Source organism: Thamnophis elegans, chromosome 1 (genome assembly GCF_009769535.1).
Source record: "Thamnophis elegans isolate rThaEle1 chromosome 1, rThaEle1.pri, whole genome shotgun sequence".
Classification (NCBI taxonomy): Eukaryota; Metazoa; Chordata; class Lepidosauria; order Squamata; family Colubridae; genus Thamnophis; species Thamnophis elegans.
The window spans coordinates 123815925-123834804 of NC_045541.1; the positions used below are offsets into that span (position 1 = coordinate 123815925).

At 38.6% G+C, this 18880-nt stretch overlaps 1 protein-coding gene across 1 annotated transcript in view; it reads right to left on the minus strand.

Annotated features, from left to right (window-relative positions):
- Window positions 1-2994: 2994 nt before the first annotated feature.
- Window positions 2995-18880, minus strand: part of NOVA1 (NOVA alternative splicing regulator 1) — a 128363-nt gene continuing 112477 nt past the window's right edge. The window contains 2 exon segments of the mRNA XM_032209622.1: window positions 2995-5271; window positions 5274-6126. Coding sequence (XP_032065513.1) covers window positions 5123-5271; window positions 5274-6126 — 1002 coding nt within the window. The 3' untranslated portion in view covers window positions 2995-5122.

Genomic DNA, 18880 nt, shown 5'->3' on the forward strand with positions numbered 1-18880 from the left:
GTTGAAGAATAATACATATTTTGATTCCCTTAAGCATATATGAACATATACCATATTTCAATATTCATTTTATGTGAGAGGTACTGTGATTCTTGGCTCATATAAATGCTAAAAAAATTGTAGGCACTTTCCTACATGACCTTCCCATTTAATTACAGTAGCATATCTATAAGCTATAAAATGTGCATCCAAGATTAATTTCTTAATTACAGAATGGGAAAGGGAGCCATTTTTAAAAAGGGTATTACATGCACATGTTGGAGCACCAGCATCCAAAAGAGATAAATGAATTACAATGAATCACTAGTTTCTCCCATAAAACTGAAAAGTGAAAACAAGTATTATATACTCATATTACAAATTCTATATAATTTAAATAAAAAATAAACATGTGTGTATTTATAAAACAATACAAAGTCATTTCTCCAGAATTCTCCCAAAATAGATTGCTATGTTTCAGATTCATTTAAATTTATTAAAATGTCTAGACATTAACATTTAACATCATCTAGAGATCCCCATTGTAACAGGAGGACACCTGTCTTTTCAATAGTATGATATAAAGTTATTTATTTTAAAAAAATACACATGGCTGGAAACTTTTCTATTTCTAAATACTGAAATTAACTAATATTTTTATACCAATACTTCTGGAACTTTGTCTTTTTTTTCTTAACTATTTTGATCTGTATTTTTAGTATGCAGTAATCTCATATTATGACACTGGATTTTTGTAGAATGTGGCCAGACTTTGATAATGTATGATTATTGATGTTTAATACTTTAGGTACCATGAATTTTGAATGAGCTGAATGTTAGATGCTCTGCTGAGAATATTTAAATGTTGATAATACTTACCAATTGTTTAAATGGCTCTGACATACAACTGCAGCTAACTATGCATATTAATGCTATGAAGCAAAGAAATAGATTCAAGGAGGAAAACTTTTAGATAATTAAGGCTAAACTGACTTTCCTCCTTGTGAAGAATTAAACAAAACATGCAGTATATAACAAATATGGAATTATATGCACCATATGCATTCAGTTAAAACTGTTTTTGCCCATTTGAAGAACCACCAGACACTGTAAGTGAATAATACTTTTTGTATTAACAAAACTTTTCTTCAAGCATGTTTGTCTCAGATTTATTAGGTTCTTGATTTTGTAGATACTCTGAATTAGGCAAAACCTTAAGGGGAATGTTCATTACAAAGTGTGCAATAATTGTCAGAATATGTGCTGTAATTTGTGTGACCCATTATGAAAATGCCCAATGAAACTGTGACATAGGGATTACATTCACTGTTAAATTACTAAAATCTACCAATTGTAATGCTTCAAGACTGTTTATTTTTTCCAATAGAAAAATAAATCTCATACATTTGAACTGGTACACAAAACTGGGATAAAATTTATCAGATTTCTTGATAGCACCATTTACACATTCTTTAAAGTAAACATTAATATGCACTTTCTTAGAAAGCGATATAAATATATAGATATATAAATACAGGACTTGCTAACCTCCGTTAACCATCTGAATGTGATGGAATAATCTATCTCTACTGTGCAGGTAGGCTTGTGCATGGTGGTGTGGCAATATTTTAAAAGTTTGTTACAGATGTGATGGGAAGCTGGAAGGAGTCGAATAAGCAGAAAAAAGAGCTTAGATCTACTGTAAGCAATGAGTCGAAATGAGCCATTAAAGGTTAGAATTTATCTTTGTTTCTGATCATTCAATGAGAAAAATGACTTCCACGGAAATATATAGATTTAAACTGTTTGTAGAAAGGGGTGAAGTGGTGGTGGTGGGTGAATAGGATTGAAAGTCCTACAGGTAATAGCAATAACTGGAAGTGCAGACGAAATAGGTCTTCAGTGCAAAGAGGAAGGCAGCCATTTAAAAAGTCTAAGTGCAATGTTGTGGTGCTGAAAGAAAAGCTCCAGGTGATAAAAGAAAAACAAAACGAAACAAAATTAAAAAAAAACTGCAATGCAACTTCAAGCAGTAATTTGTGGTGCTGAAAGGACAGCTCCCAGCGTTGAGGAAAAGATCTTGGATCTAGAATGAGGTGTCCAATCTGTATGATAAACAGCACACTGTGTCTCAGAGCGCCTATTCAATCTCAGTAAGTAAATGAAATATTGATTGAAAGTGACCCTGAAACAGAATGCATTAAAAAGACATAGAAAGCTGCAGAACTGAGGTAATTCTTATTCAGTGTGTTCACCAGCCTCCCTATAGTAAAACAAATCTATAAATAGGTGCATTTTATAAGATGTTTGGCCCTTGTATCATTAGTTTTCTCCATTTTAAATCACTTTAGTGGAACAGCCTTTGCTGTACACATGATGAGTTTTGAAACCATATACTAATTGCTTTGCAATAAGTTAAATCTTTTTACAAATCAATACTATGTGACCTATAAATTTCAAAATATATTTTTAAACAGCATGAAGCTGGCTTACATATAATTCATGCAAACCCTTGTTATTACTATCACAATTTAAAGATTAATAATTTCAATTTAGCAATAGAGTTTAACCAACACATATATAATAAAATATATGCATTGGTGGTGGGCCACAAAAGCTCCAGATTGTCAATTATACTTTTAAAGTTCAACTATGTGCATTTTGTCAACATCAAAAGCTAAAAAAAATACACAGTGTATTTTTCTTTAAAGGATGATCTCAATTTAACATTAATTCCAGATGAAATGTATGGTTTCCACAGTGGACTAGTAGAATTTTGATATAACAGGTTGAAAGTCTTCTAAGACTAAATAAAACATTTTAAAGACCCAACATTTGAAATGCTTCTATTATACAACCTAATACATTTTATTTTTCATCCCCTTTACCAGTTTAAACTAGGATAGGGCCCCAATAATTGCCTTGCCAGCATCCATGCTGACTCTGAGACAGCATGGACAAATTTACATAGATATTATTTACTGTTAATGTATTATAAATGGTCTGAGACTTGTGACATGCAAGGAAAAAATGAGACGGGAGACAAGTGATGCTACATGATGAACTAAGCACATTTATAATGATAAAATGAGTAAATATAATAGCGGCAATGCTAACCACTGATTTCACGAGATACACTATTTGTCAAAACTTACACAGCTACAGAGTATCGACGATAAATAGTCATTACCAAGTAACACAGTTTACTACAGCTTTTCTCTTTCATTTTAACAAGCATATCATTCCCTTTTTAATAATTCTCTAAATAAATATTTAGAGACCGAGAACTAAATGAAATAACAATCCTATGTTAAAAACTAAAATGAAAATAAAAATGACTCTACTCTTACAGTTTGACAGAAATGAGTTATTAATAGTGAAGGAGTGGGGGGAATGGGGAAAGGAAGGATCAGGGAATTATTTCAAGTTCTCAATGTCCAAAAGTAAATTGCACAGTAAATCAATATGAAATGAAGAGTCCATATAGTTCAATGAACAAAAGGGAAAGTTCATGAGGACAAAGATCACAGTTCAGAGAGAGGCTGGACGAAATTCAGACATGGAGCATCACACTCATTGTTCTTTAATTGGTTGCACAGAAAGGAGCAGCTGGGATGCCATTTAGCTTGCTAGGATGGACGTAATCAATGGGTTGAAGTTGAGATGGAAGTAATTCTCTTTTGAAATTCAGTTGCTCAGCCAGATGATCCAGAGGTAGCCAGCATTTTATTTTTGTCCATTGAATTTAAGACTGCATGCACAGCATGAGGACGTGCTTGGTTATGGATGCCCCTATGAGTGGCCTTGAGTGGGCAAACTCAGAGGTTAACAGATGGTGGGTCAATGGCCTGGGCAGTTGGCACTCGGGAGAGGTACAGAAGAGGGTGACAGTTGTAGGGTCTTGGAAACAAAGACTTAGTCTGAAATGACCTGTCAAAAAGCCTGACAATGGTAGGCCACACTACCTCTCAAGATAAACTGCCTCTTCTAAATAAGCATGCAGGAAATACTGTCTGATTGGTGACATAAAAATGTTCCACAAAACATGCAAATTACTGAGTATCAGAAACTGCATTGGCTGCTAGCGCCATGCTGCAAAGACTCCATCATGGGAGCAAAACAGCTAAATCACAGATAGCTTCACAGTAAAATCTACATTCACAATACTAATAGGTTTCTAGTGTTAACAAATTATACACAATTATAAGCTCTTAAAATGCAACATACTTCTCAAGCAGTTGCAGATAATGAAACATTATCAGCTATCAATAATTTGTTGGCACTTCCACTTTTTTGTTTATAAAATTTCCAATACACTGTACCACAGTTATGTGTCTAAACAGTGAGGATGTTAATGGAGTAATGACTGTTCTACTGGCCAGGCAATGGGATCAGTAGTGATTTCAGTGCTTAAAAACAAATGTACAAACCTCAGGTAGAGGTGGGACTCCATGTGAGAACTTTTGTTGAACTTACAAATGGTGAAGAATGGGCCATGGCCAGCATGCAGCATTATTTCCATTGTCTAGTTCAGATGGAGAACAGGTGCTTTTTATTGATCTGTAAACTTACCAATATAATTTTCCACAGTTTTAACCTTTTAAATATTTTACAGTGCTTTTATGCAACTATATTGCTTTTTGATAATTTTAAATTTTAAAACTTAGTTTCAAAATATTTTTTTCCTACTTCACTGTGCCCTAAGCAGGAAGTAAGACTGACATGACAGTGCTTTGGCCTCACTCCATTTTAGGTCACTGACCCCACCATACCCAACCTAACAGTAGTTAATTTAGTGTTAGCTAGAACTAATACTGAAAACTTTACGCATTTCCCTCTCTACATTCAATCATTAAACTACAATAATGCTGGTAAAATGGCAGGCTTAAATCTTACACTAGAAACACCTCTGACAAATATACACAAGCAAAGTATAGAGAACAAAACAGGTCAAGAAATTTTTTTTCTATGAAACATCTGGTAAAACACATTATATTTACATATACACATTGTCAACATAGTCGCATTCATTTGCATAATTATATATTAATAACAGAAAAAAACTTCACTTCTGCAAAGTACAGTACATCCTTCTTGAAAATAAGGTAAGGAGGGGTTTAAAACAATCTCACGTTTAGAATGATCAACCCACTTTCTGTGGATTGGCAGCCCGAACTCCTTGCTCATACGTGATCCGTTGTGTTATTAAATACTGTGCGGCCTGGGTTGCAGCTGGTGTTCCAGTAATAGTTACCTTCCGATTCCTTGTGCCAGGAACGAATTCTCCTTTTTGGAGATCTGTATCCTTGCACCAGTCAACTCTTGGTATTCTACTAATGTTTTCCCTCCTTTTCCAAGTATTGCACCAACTAAGTTTTCTGGCACTGCTATTTCAACTACATCCTTTGAGCCATCTGTGGATTTTTCTGTTCCTAGAATAGCGCTGGCAGCTAGAGGAGAAGCAGCTCCAAAATATCCATTGGTTGCAGCAGTAGCAGCAGCCAGGCTACCTAATGCAAATGTCCCCGCCGTACCACCAGCTGTACTGCCACTGGCTGAGGCTTCACTCGCATAGGTGGCCAACAAATTGGCTGCTGCTGCTGCTGGATTGGCACTGGCAGCTGCTGCAGCCAAAGCCCCAGTAGCTGCTGCCTGACTTAGGCCTAACCCTAAAGTATTGAGATTATATCCATAGCTGGCTAAGGTGTTAAGTGCAGAGGTGATGGCCACCAGGTCATTGCCTGTGAAGCCAGATAAAACTGCTGGAAAGGCTGCAACTCCAGCAAGGTTTGCATGTCCTAAGAGCCCTGCCGCAGCTGCAGCTGTTGGTAGTACTTCAGCAGTGTTTGCATAAGGAGATCCCGTTGGATTGGAATTGGCCACTGGACCTGTAACATTAGCATAACTGATATTGAGACAGCTGCCACTCTGTGGATCCTCTTGTATCTTCTGGATGATAAGTTCAACAGCTTTTCGGTTTTGTTCAGGTTCTCCGCTTACAGTAACAACCCTCTCTTGTAAGTTGATCCCATCAGGTTTCTGGGAAAGCTGCACCCAAGCCCCTGACTGCTCCATTATAGCCTTGACTGTAGCACCTCCCTTCCCTATTATCAGACCTGCTGTGCTGTTGGGAACTATTATCTTTACCTGTAATTGAAAAAAATATATATGAATAATACTTCTGTTTTGCATATACAATATAGTTAAATTCTTTATTGCCCCTAATAAGTGGGAAAACTCAAAAGTGTTATTTTCTTACAAATATAAGTTTGAATTAAGAATCAAGCTCATACTATTTATATGAATTCTGACATAAAATGGTATATAGTAAAATAAAATTCTTAGAGCTCATTTAACAGTGAAATACTTAGACAAAATGAAATTATATTAGTAAAAAAACATATTTTATAATACTTTTGTTCATGATTCATCAAATAGTCAATAACAGATCACCTTTTAATAAATTGTTGGTCATCATTCAATACATAACTCAACAACATTTCTGTAAACAAATACTTCAGTGAATTAGCAAGCCTTTCAATGGAAGAAAAAGTAATTGGACATGTATCTATTCTAATTGATTATTTTGTTCATTATTTTTATGGTCATTATTTATTTATACAATGACTATTCTGGTATTTTCTAACAAAAAGCCCCTACTTGATAGTTATCCTTTATGCAGAAATAATCTAGGATGAAAAAGAATAAGGAAACATGGGAATTTGTGTCAAATTTCAGGGGAATTCTACGCAATTTTTCATTTTTCTTAACTAATGATTTAGCTAAGGAACTAATTAAACTAAAGAAATTTAATTATTGATACTGTAATAGCTTCAAATGGTTAAAAAAATCAGATTTTTGTGCAATTACATTTCAGTAAGAAATGTGTGATATCTGTATTCCATTTATATTTACCTACCAATATCCCATTCTAATCATAATATATGTTTTTATAATTCAACATGCTACTTGGGTTTGAGCCAGACAAACATTTTCCAACAGAAGAATGTTATTGAAGGCAATTCCTATAATGTAGGAAATTTTGTGCCAAATCTAAACTATGATTGCATTTGCTCAATTTTTAATCAACTATATAGAATTTAGTGTTAAAATTAACTGGCCTAGAATACTTACACAGCATATTGTATATCAATACACAACCATTACCTAAGATTTAGCTCAACAGATGCTGAAATTGTATGCAAATCATAAAATGGATCATAATCTCTGTTCTTATGATTAAGTTTCCCCTGAAAACAATAACACTTGAATTAATCAAGAACAAATCATTGTTCTAATTTGTAAATGTGACTTAGCTCACTACATTGATCTAAACTTAGATTATACTACAGTGACTATCTTCCATTTTAACACGTTTCCTATATCTTTTTAGCATGTTTTATGGGTATCTTATTCTCAATAGCATAATAATTTACGAATCTTGTACGCCACCTGACTTTCAATAACTCTTGACATCATGGAAATATTATGATGTTATTTTTCATAGTTAAGCTTGGGATACATATTAATGTAGACAGAACATATCACATTTATTAAATGATATCTGCACATAGTTCAATTTTTAAAGTGTCACCGAAACTGATCACAGTATTCTCAAGGTACTATACTATGTTTCTAATAGCAACGCAGTTGCATTGGTGACTGGTCTAAATGAAAGACAGAGAGAACTCAGATACATAATATATTTAATTGCTATTTCCCCACCATTCTACACCTTGTAATGTGCAGTCTCCATATAAACATCTTAATATGAACTTGATTTCTCTATTCTTCCACCTATTTTTATGCCTAAACCAAAAGTGCACAATGGAGGGCAAAGGAAACTTTCAAAAACCTACCAAAATTGCTAATAAATTGTACATTTTCGCGTAACAGAATAAAGTAATTAAATATATGATTGACAACAAATTATACCAATTATATTTGATATTAATTAAGCAAAAAATGTAAAATAAAACCAAGTCAATGTAATGGTTGGACTTTTTTCCTATTAATGTCAGTGTTTGGTTCCCTCTCTGCTATTCAGAGATTATGTTCTGTAGTTAGCTCAAAAGAAGTTGCATAACAAAGGTGTATTCTTTCCCCTAAAAATGTTTGCTAGATAGTATTTAAAAAAAATTCAAATTACTAAGTATAATTTTAGTCTCTTCAAGAGCCAAATATAGACATATTTGATAGAAATACCAAGAATCACTTGAATTAGTGAATTATATGTTTTGTATGTAGAATTTTCTACCCAATTTCTGGGAAAAAAAATATTTTCCTGTAATACACTTCATTTGCTATTTGTATATTCTAAAGTTTATTCTAATCTTTAGGAAAAAGTTCTTTTTAAAAATAAAGTACATATGGGAAAGTATAACAGAAAACTATAATGCACATTAAAATGTGGCCATTTCAGAATTTGAGATTTTTTTTGATGTGATTATTGAAGCGATTATTGAGGTTCTGTAATAATCTAATTTGCTACCAATGCTTTGTAACACTTATTGTAGTATTCTTTGAAGATTGAATACAATAGCATGCAATAATTTATTTTTCATCTTATTTGATTTACAGAGTTTAGAAACTTGATTTTACTAATCAATATAATGTAATGAGAATATATTGCCTATTCCTCATTACATGAAAATCTATAAATTGATTTTTAATCCACCTAATATTGACAAAGATGTGTAGAAACTGTTATTTACAGAAAAGGGACTGAAACAATTTTTAAGTCCAGGAGAATGATTTAAAAGATTAGGCAGATACCACCCTAATTCACTGTACTGTAAAAACAGGAGCAGGAGGCATCACACAATCTGACTTGGAAGATTCTTTAAAATCAGTCTCAATAAAAATCAGTTCCCCTTCTTGAGGAACTGATCTGGTCTATGTAGTGCGGGGGTGTCAAACTTGTAGCATCACGTTGTTGTCAATTACATATCACAAGTTTTACCCTTCGCTAAACCATGGGTGGGCGTGGCCAGCACGTGACCCATTTGGTCCGTGGACCCCAAGTTTGACACCCCTGATGTAGTGGAAATGACAACAGTTAATTATATTAACTTCTTCTAGAAAACATTTCTCTTAAGGATCACATGCTCAGGTGTAGGATTTTCAAGGGTTTGTAGAACCAGTCTCACCTAGAGTATCTTATACTAGTATAGACTGGATGATAACAATGTGGAGACAGTTGTAGGCCACTGTTGCATGAATACTAACAGCATTTTCTTCTAAATAATTTCTTTTGGTCCCCAGTGAAATTGTAGACAGCAAGTGCTTATTATGAGTTCACATTTTTTCTTCTAGCCAACATGTGTACAAAGTTTTGAGTTTTGTTCCAGATGGAACATGGAAACCCTTGAGATATTCTAAATTTTGTCCCAGACAAGTGTTACAAGATTCTAAGTGACCCTGTGCATACTTTGAAATTAATCACTTGTTTTTTGTGTACCCTTATCTAGGATAGATAGCATTTGGAGTAAGATCATATGTAGACTACCATCACTACCATATACAGCATTAAGATGAATTTGACTAACAAGGTGTGGATGCTGCAGAAGCTACAAAACCAGCTGCAGGAGAAAGAAAAGAAGGGAGGGAGGCCTTTTTTTGCAACTCATTAAGCAGCTTTTTACTTCGGAAATTTATGATAAACACTGAAAAATGACAGAGCTTTCAAAATGTAGAAAGCTTTTTCCAACTGTGAAAAACAAATGTGCCTTTTACTGCCTACACATATGAAACAGCACTATCATTCAAATCCATGCAAAAAGTTAGATTTCATACATTTAAGTAGAAATAATAAAAACAATGAATCAAAGCTATTTTCCCACTGCCATCTCTGTATGCTATAAGGAGAGTGAAGGGGGCATCTCATTTAGAATAATTTGATATCTACTTTAAAAGAAATAAACCTTGTTCATGCATTGTACATGTTCATGCTTTTTTCTTGCACACTTTAGACTTTTGCCCCCAAAATACATATACAAATACTTTTTGTGTATTAAGCATATTTTGACTAGTGAAAGCACACTATATTGATGCATAGTTTTAATATAATCTGTATCTTCCATTTGTTTTTATGCCATGGTCTAAAGGCACTTTGTACTTCACATATTAATGTTTCATAACTTTCAAATTACATTTGCAAAAAGCAACTGATGAATTCTGAATTGCTTCATTTATGCGCTTCAATTTTTTATAATAATAAATGTGGCTGCCTGCACATCAAAATATACAATAAGGCTGTGTAATATTTTGGTTTTTATTCCAAAAAAGCATTTCAGAGATGAAAATGAAGAACTTGCCTACAACTTATTAAAGTAGCCACACAATTACATGGGAATATATGGAACCTTGCAGAAGCAGGTATAAAATTTTAAGGAAAGATATCCTACTCTGAGGAACTCCAGACAAGTATTACATTTGTACTCTAACACACACTTTTGAAATTGAATACTGAGTACTGAAGCCCAATGTGCAATATATAAAATTAATTCACACATTTGGTAATATAAAATTTGATCAGATGTATAATATTGTTATATAATGCACCCAAACATTCACTTAAGTTTAAAAGCATTCAGTATAATTATTTCAAATCCTAGAATTTAAATATGACAATGGCATAAATTCTACCAAAATACCCGTATTATAAGAATATCTTTTTACTGTTCCAAAATCAGTAGCAGTTGGCTATATCAGAAATCAGTTCTTGGAAGTTTAAACTCTACTCTATGGGAGGTGAGATGTGGTTTTATTTATTTTATGTGACGGCAAGCTGTGTTACACTACTGACTGAAGCTGACACTTTTCCCTATAGGCTTAATGCCACTGACATTAGAGGACATATTTCAAAGTGGGTAGAAAGAAGTAGTTTACAACAAGCTCTCTCTCTTAGGACTTCCCCCACTTACTTACTATTTCTGTGCTATAAGTTAGCAAAGGCTACACTCATGGAACATTTGTTTAACATAGATGGTCAAATAGTTGCTGGTAATGCTACTCATTGATCGATTGGTTAGATTTTTTTTACTTACCCCCCCCCCCCAAACTGTATTATTAAAAAGTTTGTAGTTTGTAGTTTATTGGGATTTATATGCCGCCCTTTTCCCTGAGGGGACTCAGGGCGGCTTACAACCACAGGGGGGGGGGGAGGGGGGGTGCAAGGTCAAAAACAAAACAATATGTGAACAAAGAAAAAATAGTAAAACACAACTTTCATTCAACAATCAAACACTCGGGCGGGTGAATTGGAAGCCTATCCCCAGGCCTGCTGGGAGAGCCAGATCTTGAGGGCTGCGCGGAAGGTCTGGATAGTGGTGAGGGTACGGATCTCCATGGGGAGCTCGTTCCACAGGGTCGGAGCAGCAACAGAAAAGGCTCTCCTCCGTGTGGTCGCCAGTCGGCATTGACTGGCAGATGGGATTCGGAGGAGGCCCAGTCTGTGCGATCTAATTGGTCGATTTAGGGAAGTAATCGGCAGAAGGCGGTCTCTCAAGTACTCAGATCCACTACCATGGAGTGCTTTAAAGGTGGTCATCAGTACCCTGAAGCGCACCCGGAGACCAACAGGTAGCCAGTGCAGCTCGCGGAGGACAGGTGTAACGTGGGCGAACCGCGGTGCGCCCACTATCACTCGCGCGGCTGCATTCTGGACTAGCTGCAGTCGCCGGATGCACTTCAAGGGCAACCCCATGTAGAGCCCATTGCAGTATTCCAGTCTAGAGATCACAAGGGCTCGAGTGACTGTTGTGAGAGCCCCCCGGTCTAGGTAGGGCCGCAACTGGCGGACCAGGCGAACCTGGGCAAATGCCCCCCTGGTCACAGCTGACAGCTGATGATCAAAAGTCAGCTGTGGGTCCAGGAGGACTCCTAAGTTGCGGACCCTATCTGAGGGGTATAAAATTTGACCCCCCAGCCTAAGCGTTGGTATATTAGCCAAATTCTTGGGGGGGAAGCACAACAGCCACTCGGTCTTGTCCGGGTTGAGTGCCAGTTTGTTAGCACTCATCCAGTTCTTAACGGCCTCCAGACCCCGGTTCATCACGTCCACCGCTTCATTGAGTTGGCACGGGGCGGACAGATACAATTGTGTATCGTCCGCATATTGGTGGTATTTTATCCCGTGCCTCCGAATGATCTCGCCCAGCGGTTTCATGTATATGTTAAATAGTAGGGGGGATAAGACCGAACCCTGTGGCACCCCACACGTTAGGGGCCTCAGGGACGATCTCTGCCCCCCGACCAACACCGACTGCGACCTGTCCGAGAGGTAGGAGGAGAACCACCGCAAAACAGTGCCTCCCACTCCCACCTCTCGCAGTCGTCGCAGAAGGATACCATGGTCGATGGTATCGAAAGCCGCTGAGAGGTCAAGGAGAACCAGGATGGACGCATAGCCTCCATCTCTGGCCCTCCAGAGGTCATCGGTCAATGCGACCAAAGCGGTTTCTGTGCTGTAACCAGGTCTGAAGCCGGACTGGAAGGGGTCAAGATAGCTAGCTTCCTCCAAGGCCCGTTGGAGCTGAAAGGCCACCACCTTCTCGACAACCTTCCCGATAAAGGGAAAGTTGGAGACAGGACGAAAGTTGTTTAAAATGGCTGGATCTAACGATGGTTTCTTCAGGAGGGGTCTCACCACCGCCGTTTTAAGTACGGCGGGGAAGTGCCCCTCCCGAAGGGAGGCGGTGACAACCGCCTGGATCCAGCCATGTGTCACCTCCCTGCAGTTGGCAACCAGCCAGGAGGGACACGGGTCCAGAATACAAGTGGAGGCACTTACAGCTCGAATGGCCCTGTCCACATCCCCAGAGGCAACGTCCTGGAACTCAACCCAGAACTGGTGTGGCAAGTGATCCTCCTGTGTCTCAGCTGGATCTACTGCGGTGGAGTCCAAGTCCGATCGAAACCGAGCTACTTTGTCCGCCAAGAATTGAGCATAATCCTCAGCCCTACCCTGCAAGGGGTCTCCCGCTTCCCTCCTATTGAGGAGGGAGCGGGTTATCCTAAACAGGGCGGCTGGGCGTGACTCGGCGGACGCAACCAAGGCTGAAATATATGATCTTTTTGCAGTTCTTAGTGCTCGGACATAGTCCTTGGTGCAGGTAGTTAAGAGTGCTCGGTTCGCCTCGGACCTATCGGACCTCCACTGGTGCTCTAGGCACCTCCTCCGGCGTTTCTTCTCCCGGAGCTCCTCGGTAAACCAGGGAGGTCTCCGGGATCCACTGACCCGGAGGGGCCGTAGTGGCGCAATCCGGTCGAGAGACTCCGATGCCGCCGAGTACCAGGCGGCAGCCAGAGTCTCCGCCGAACTGTGGGCGAGAGTATCAGGAATAACCCCAAGCTCCGTCTGGAACCTCAACGGGTCCATGAGTCGCCTGGGGCGGAACCATCTGGTCGGTTCCTCCTCCCTACGGTGGGGGTTTGGCCTCCGGAAGTCAAGCCTCAGTAGGCAGTGGTCTGACCACGACAGGGGTAGGATCTCATTACCCCTCAGACCAAGATCACACATCCACTGCTCCGAGAGAAATACGAGGTCGAGCATGTGACCCGCTGCGTGGGTTGGGCCCCGAATTACTTGGGTCAAGCCCATGGCTGTCATGGAAGCCATGAACTCCTGCGCCCCATCAGAGCGTTCACCGAGCGATGGCAGATTGAAATCCCCCAGAACTATAAGCCTGGGGAACTCAACTGCCAGCTCGGCTACTGACTCGAGGAGCGAGGGGAGGGATGCTGCAACGCAGTTGGGAGGCAGGTACGTTAGCAGCAAACCCACTTGACCCTTGAGGTCCAACTTTATCAGCAGAGACTCACACCCGACAAGCTCCGGAGCAGGGACCCTACGAGGTAACAGAGACTCCCGGATTACAATAGCCACACCGCCACCCCTTCCCTGGGCTCTCGGCTGATGAAGCACCTGAAATCCCTCTGGGCACATCTCTACAAGGGGGACTCCTCCTTCTGTGCCCAGCCAGGTTTCAGTAATACATGCCAGGTCTGCCCTCTCGTCAACAATTAAGTCCCGGACGAGGGGAGCTTTGTGAACAACAGACCTGGCATTTAGCGACAACAGCCTGAGACCAGGGTCCTGACTACTCGCGCCATCTGGTCTTGGAGTGGGACTCCTAGGGCCGGAAGGAGGGATCTCTGTGATGTAGCGAACCCTCCTTCCCCGGTAATGGCCAGCCCTAAGGTCCCCGCCATATCTGCCTCTCCCTATCACGACCGCTATGCTCCGACCCACTCCCATGTCCATGGTCCCCCCAACCACCCCGGTACCCCCCGCCTTCCCCAGCAGGTCCTCCGAGTCACACATTCTCAGTTATCCACACTAACAGTTCCCACGTAAAATATTAAAACATATAAAATACAAAGGTAACAATTACTAAAAGTGGGCCATTCATTCAATTCCAGCCAACTCCCATACACTCAACATACCAATTTAAAAAATTGCGCAAGAGAGGAGAAACTTAATGTTTTTGAACTTCTCCTCTGTGGAGTCCAGCAAAAGGGGGCAAAGCCCAAGAGTTTAAAAAGTTTGAAATAGTTAGAGGGTTAATGTCAGTTGAGAGAAGGTGCCAAGCAGGCCCCCTGCCCATGTCCTATTCGTCCCCTGCCTTCTTCTTTCTGCAAAATTAAAGTGCAGGATGGTATACAGGAAAATGGCTGGGAGTCTCAGCAAGGCCGGAGGTGAATTCAAATATCCCAGCTTATTCCAAAATGTTGGTCTTGAAGGTAAAGGTGGGGGTAAAGCCGGTCGAAAGGCAAGGACAGTCAAGCGTCTAAAATGGGGGCTCCTAAAGCAGCCACGGATAGCAGCGGCAACAGCAACATGAGCCGAAAGGCAGGCCATGATAGTCAGAAGTTCAAAGGGTGAGATGGAAGGGGGGGGTGCGTTTGGGTCGGCAGCAATAACAGCAACGAGCCTAACCTTTCGGCCCACGGCGTCTCAGGAACAACTCACCAACCCCCCTGAGGACAGCACACCCAGCGTCTCAGCAGCATGAACAAAATAGGACCATGACAATCTGGGTCCAAAGCTGAGCGCTGCATCCACGATGGAGGGTGGAAAGGGGGGGGGGGGCGTCCAGTTCAAAGGCCCAACGGCGCCACGCAGAACAAAGGCAGGACCGCGGCAATCTAACACAGCGCTGGAACTGCCATCCGCTGGAAACCACCGTCCACAAGAGGAGGGAGGGGAGGCTTCACGTTCCAGCGGCTCCGCTGCTTCTCACAAGGAAGGCAAGCTGCGGCGGTCCGTCAGCTGGAAGCCGCCGCCCACGCCGTCTGTAGGGGGGGAGTCCGCCTGCAGGCTTCTCAGCACCGCCCGATACCGCGTCGCCCAAAGCCGTCCGAACAGCGTTTTTCCAGGTGCTCGTTTTTCCAGCACCCTCTCAAGATCCTCTTACCCAGGCTTCGCCCTTCAGTAGTCTGGCTACAGAAGAGGGTCGATTTTTTCGAGGTTTCCTTTCTCCTCAAACCCCGAGCGAAAAGCTCAGGCAGCCATCTTCCTCGCACATGCGCCTGCACATGCGCCTGCAAAAGGATACTGTATATTTCTGATTTATTTTTTCTTCTCTATGGATAACCAGGACAAGATTGGTACATTCACTATAAGACTAGTGAAAATATTTAGGCCAAACTGGTAGCGTATTTTAAAACACTGTAAAGAACAGAATGTTTAAATGTCATTGTTTGCCATCTGAAGAACAGTTGAGAGAGGGTGTTCTCCATGAGGAGAGGATGCAATTTTAGTTGCTAAAGTAATTTTTAATAAAAGTGGATGCTCAAAACCATATTTAATTCATTTTTAAACAAAAACATCATTATACTCTGAAATCAGCAATAATATGTTGTCATTTTCCCAATGAATATATTAACATCATTTTCTCAGAACTACTGAATGTCTTAAAAACAAAGTACAAGTTTCTAGAAAATGATGCCTGTCATGATTTTTTTTTAAACTTAATTCTCTAGCGAACTCAATCTATTAATTTTATTGCTGCTTTGTGGCATTGGTGGTGGCACAATCTATTTGTAAAAGTTATGCTCTATTTCAAACAAAAATAGATTAGCTGAACAGGAATTTTCATCATAGAATTATATGGCCTATATTCATTCCAGCAAATTATTTAAAATGGTTCTCTTTGACTATCAAAAGTTTTTGATTAAAAAAAAACATTAAAACCTGAAGTTGTTTATAAATACATTTTCTTTTTTTAAAGAACAACATTGTGAAATGCTTTTCACTAATTAAAGTTACTCTATTTGTGATCCAACTAGATCATATATAGCAAGGGCCAAAGTTGGCAACTTTTAGACTTCTGGAAATTTTAAGCCTTAGACTTGTCAAATTTATAGACCCCTGATCTAGGTAAGATTATCAAAAACAGAACAGAAAATTGTCTTGAACATTTTTTGAAAATTTGTAAAAGAGATCATGAATAGTTCTTTATTTATGTGCCACGGTGGCACAGTGGTTAGTGCACAGTACTGTAGGCTACTTCTGCTGCCTGCCGTCAATTTGGCAGTTCAAATCTCACCAGGCTCAAGGTTGACTCAGCCCTCCATCCTTCTGAGGTGGGTAAAATGAAGGCCCAGATTGTTGGGTGGCAATATGTTGACTCTATAAACGGCTTAGAGATGGCTAGAAAGCACTGTAAAGTGATATATAAGTCTAAGTATTACTGCTATTGTTAAGTGAAATGAGCATGCTTATTCATCCGTCCAATCAGAGAACAAGTAAAGTTTTTAATAATTAAATGGTTCATTTTATGTTGTTATAAATGAGTGCAAACTTTTTAAAGGTTCTTCCCTGTGAGTTGAGGGAATATACATAAATTAAAGGAATAGTTTATATATTCTACTCCTTTAAAGTCTAGTTTATTTCTGAGAAAAAACATCACTATTAGGATTTCTAATATCAGATTGCTTGGAAAAGATTAGTTGTTTGGAGATTGCTATTTGGTCTTCCTTCCTTCCTTCCTTCCTTCCTTCCTTCCTTCCTTCCTTCCTTCCTTCCTTCCTTCCTTCCTTCCTTCCTTCCTTCCTTCCTCCCCTTCTCTTATCTATAGATCCTCTGGGAGAAGCCAAAATTGGGCACATCACATCACATCCATTCCCTTCTATCCTTGTCTTTACAATTTGCCTGATTGCTAATGATTTTGCAAACTGTCTGCATTAGCAAATATGACCTTAATTTCTCTTGTTAGTTTCATGATGGCTTCATAAATATCTATTCACAATTTTAAATATTTGATAATGGACAGAAGCCACAGTTGCCACTCCTCCCCCCCCCAAAAAAAAGAGCTTGTTGGATAGATAAGTGATTTATGAGGGAGGAGTGTCAATGGATAAATATTTTCAATGTGTTTGAGAATGAAAAAGTCAATATGGTTTTCCATAGATAAAAAAACACAATTCAATTATTGGTTAGTAATAGCTAAATAAAATGCATATGTGCAGCTTTCCTATCTTCTTAATTAACCAAGCAACATAAAAGCATGCATTTTGTAGGTTTTGATTAAAAAATGAAAGATACATAATATTTATTGTTTGGAAAAGTATTTCTGTTTTCAGGAAAAATGAAAGAAAATGAATTAACAATGATTTTACCACAGCACAAGAATTAAAGGAATTTAATTTGCTTTAATTTAAAAAACATTAAATTGTGTGGGAAACGTACTCTTTTTCATTATCTCCCAAGATTCTCTCCTCATAATACCCAATATCAAAGGCAGAAAAAAAATACTGGACCTCAAAGGTAGGTGCCAATTTGAGCCAATGATTTATAGATTCAGTGCCCTCGTGATATGTTTAGAAACAATTACCTACCTACTCTAGCCATTACATAGGTTTATTCCCTACTAAGCACAGACACACAAAAACAGTTGGGAAGTTTTCTGCCCTTACTTGCTTCTCTCTAGCAGATGTCTATCAAGGCAATGGAGATTCACATTTTGGAGTCTATAACATCAAAACACGCTTTTAAACAAGTAAATAGTCTGTGTCCATAAACTATTTTTAAAATATGCAAGTTATATTAGAAAATATATTTCTGTTGTGATTCTAAGCTCTTCAATGAAGGCTTTCCAAATGAGTGATATGTATTTATCCTTTGCTATTATTGTTACTCTATGGCTAATTTGATAAATCATTTTACACACACACACAGACACACACACACACACGTACACACACTGAATTACTAAGTCACTAGTGCAATCTTTTTAAATATGAAATAAATATATTATCTTGTTTATATAAGATGTCTTTATTACATTGTTAGCAGCAACAGTTCACTTGCTTTCCATTATTCTCATTTTTTGGGCAGAGGAAGGGTATAATTTCCCATTCTACTTTAAAAATAGCTATAAAGTTGTTAAATAATTTTTTTTAGGAAAGTAATCTAGAAATTTACATTTCAGGTTATCATTATTTTTCTAAATTAATCATTTTTTTTAAAAAAAACACCATTTTACAAACATTTTAGAAATTCTAGTCTCTCTATATTGTGTTTTTTACAAAATTAAATGAAAGCAATATAGCAGTTTAGCTGAAAATGTGATAATCTGTTGACATACTCAAGGGTATCCCTTTAGGGATAAAGTGATACAAACAATATTCTACAGAAGAATTGTATGTTGCTGTTCTGTCACTGACCCAATATAACAGTGAAGCCTATGGGAATGAAAGACAAGAGAAGTGGATGAAGAAGAATAAGAAAACTTGTAAAAAGATATTGTGAGTATTCCACTAGTAGGCAGATCTTGAAATGAGCTGATTCAGAGGTTGTTAGATGCTCATTCCCCTCTCTTCAGATTTTCATCAATTGAACAGATTTAACTGTAATGCTTTTTTGCCTAAATTAAAGTACTCCCCATTATTTACC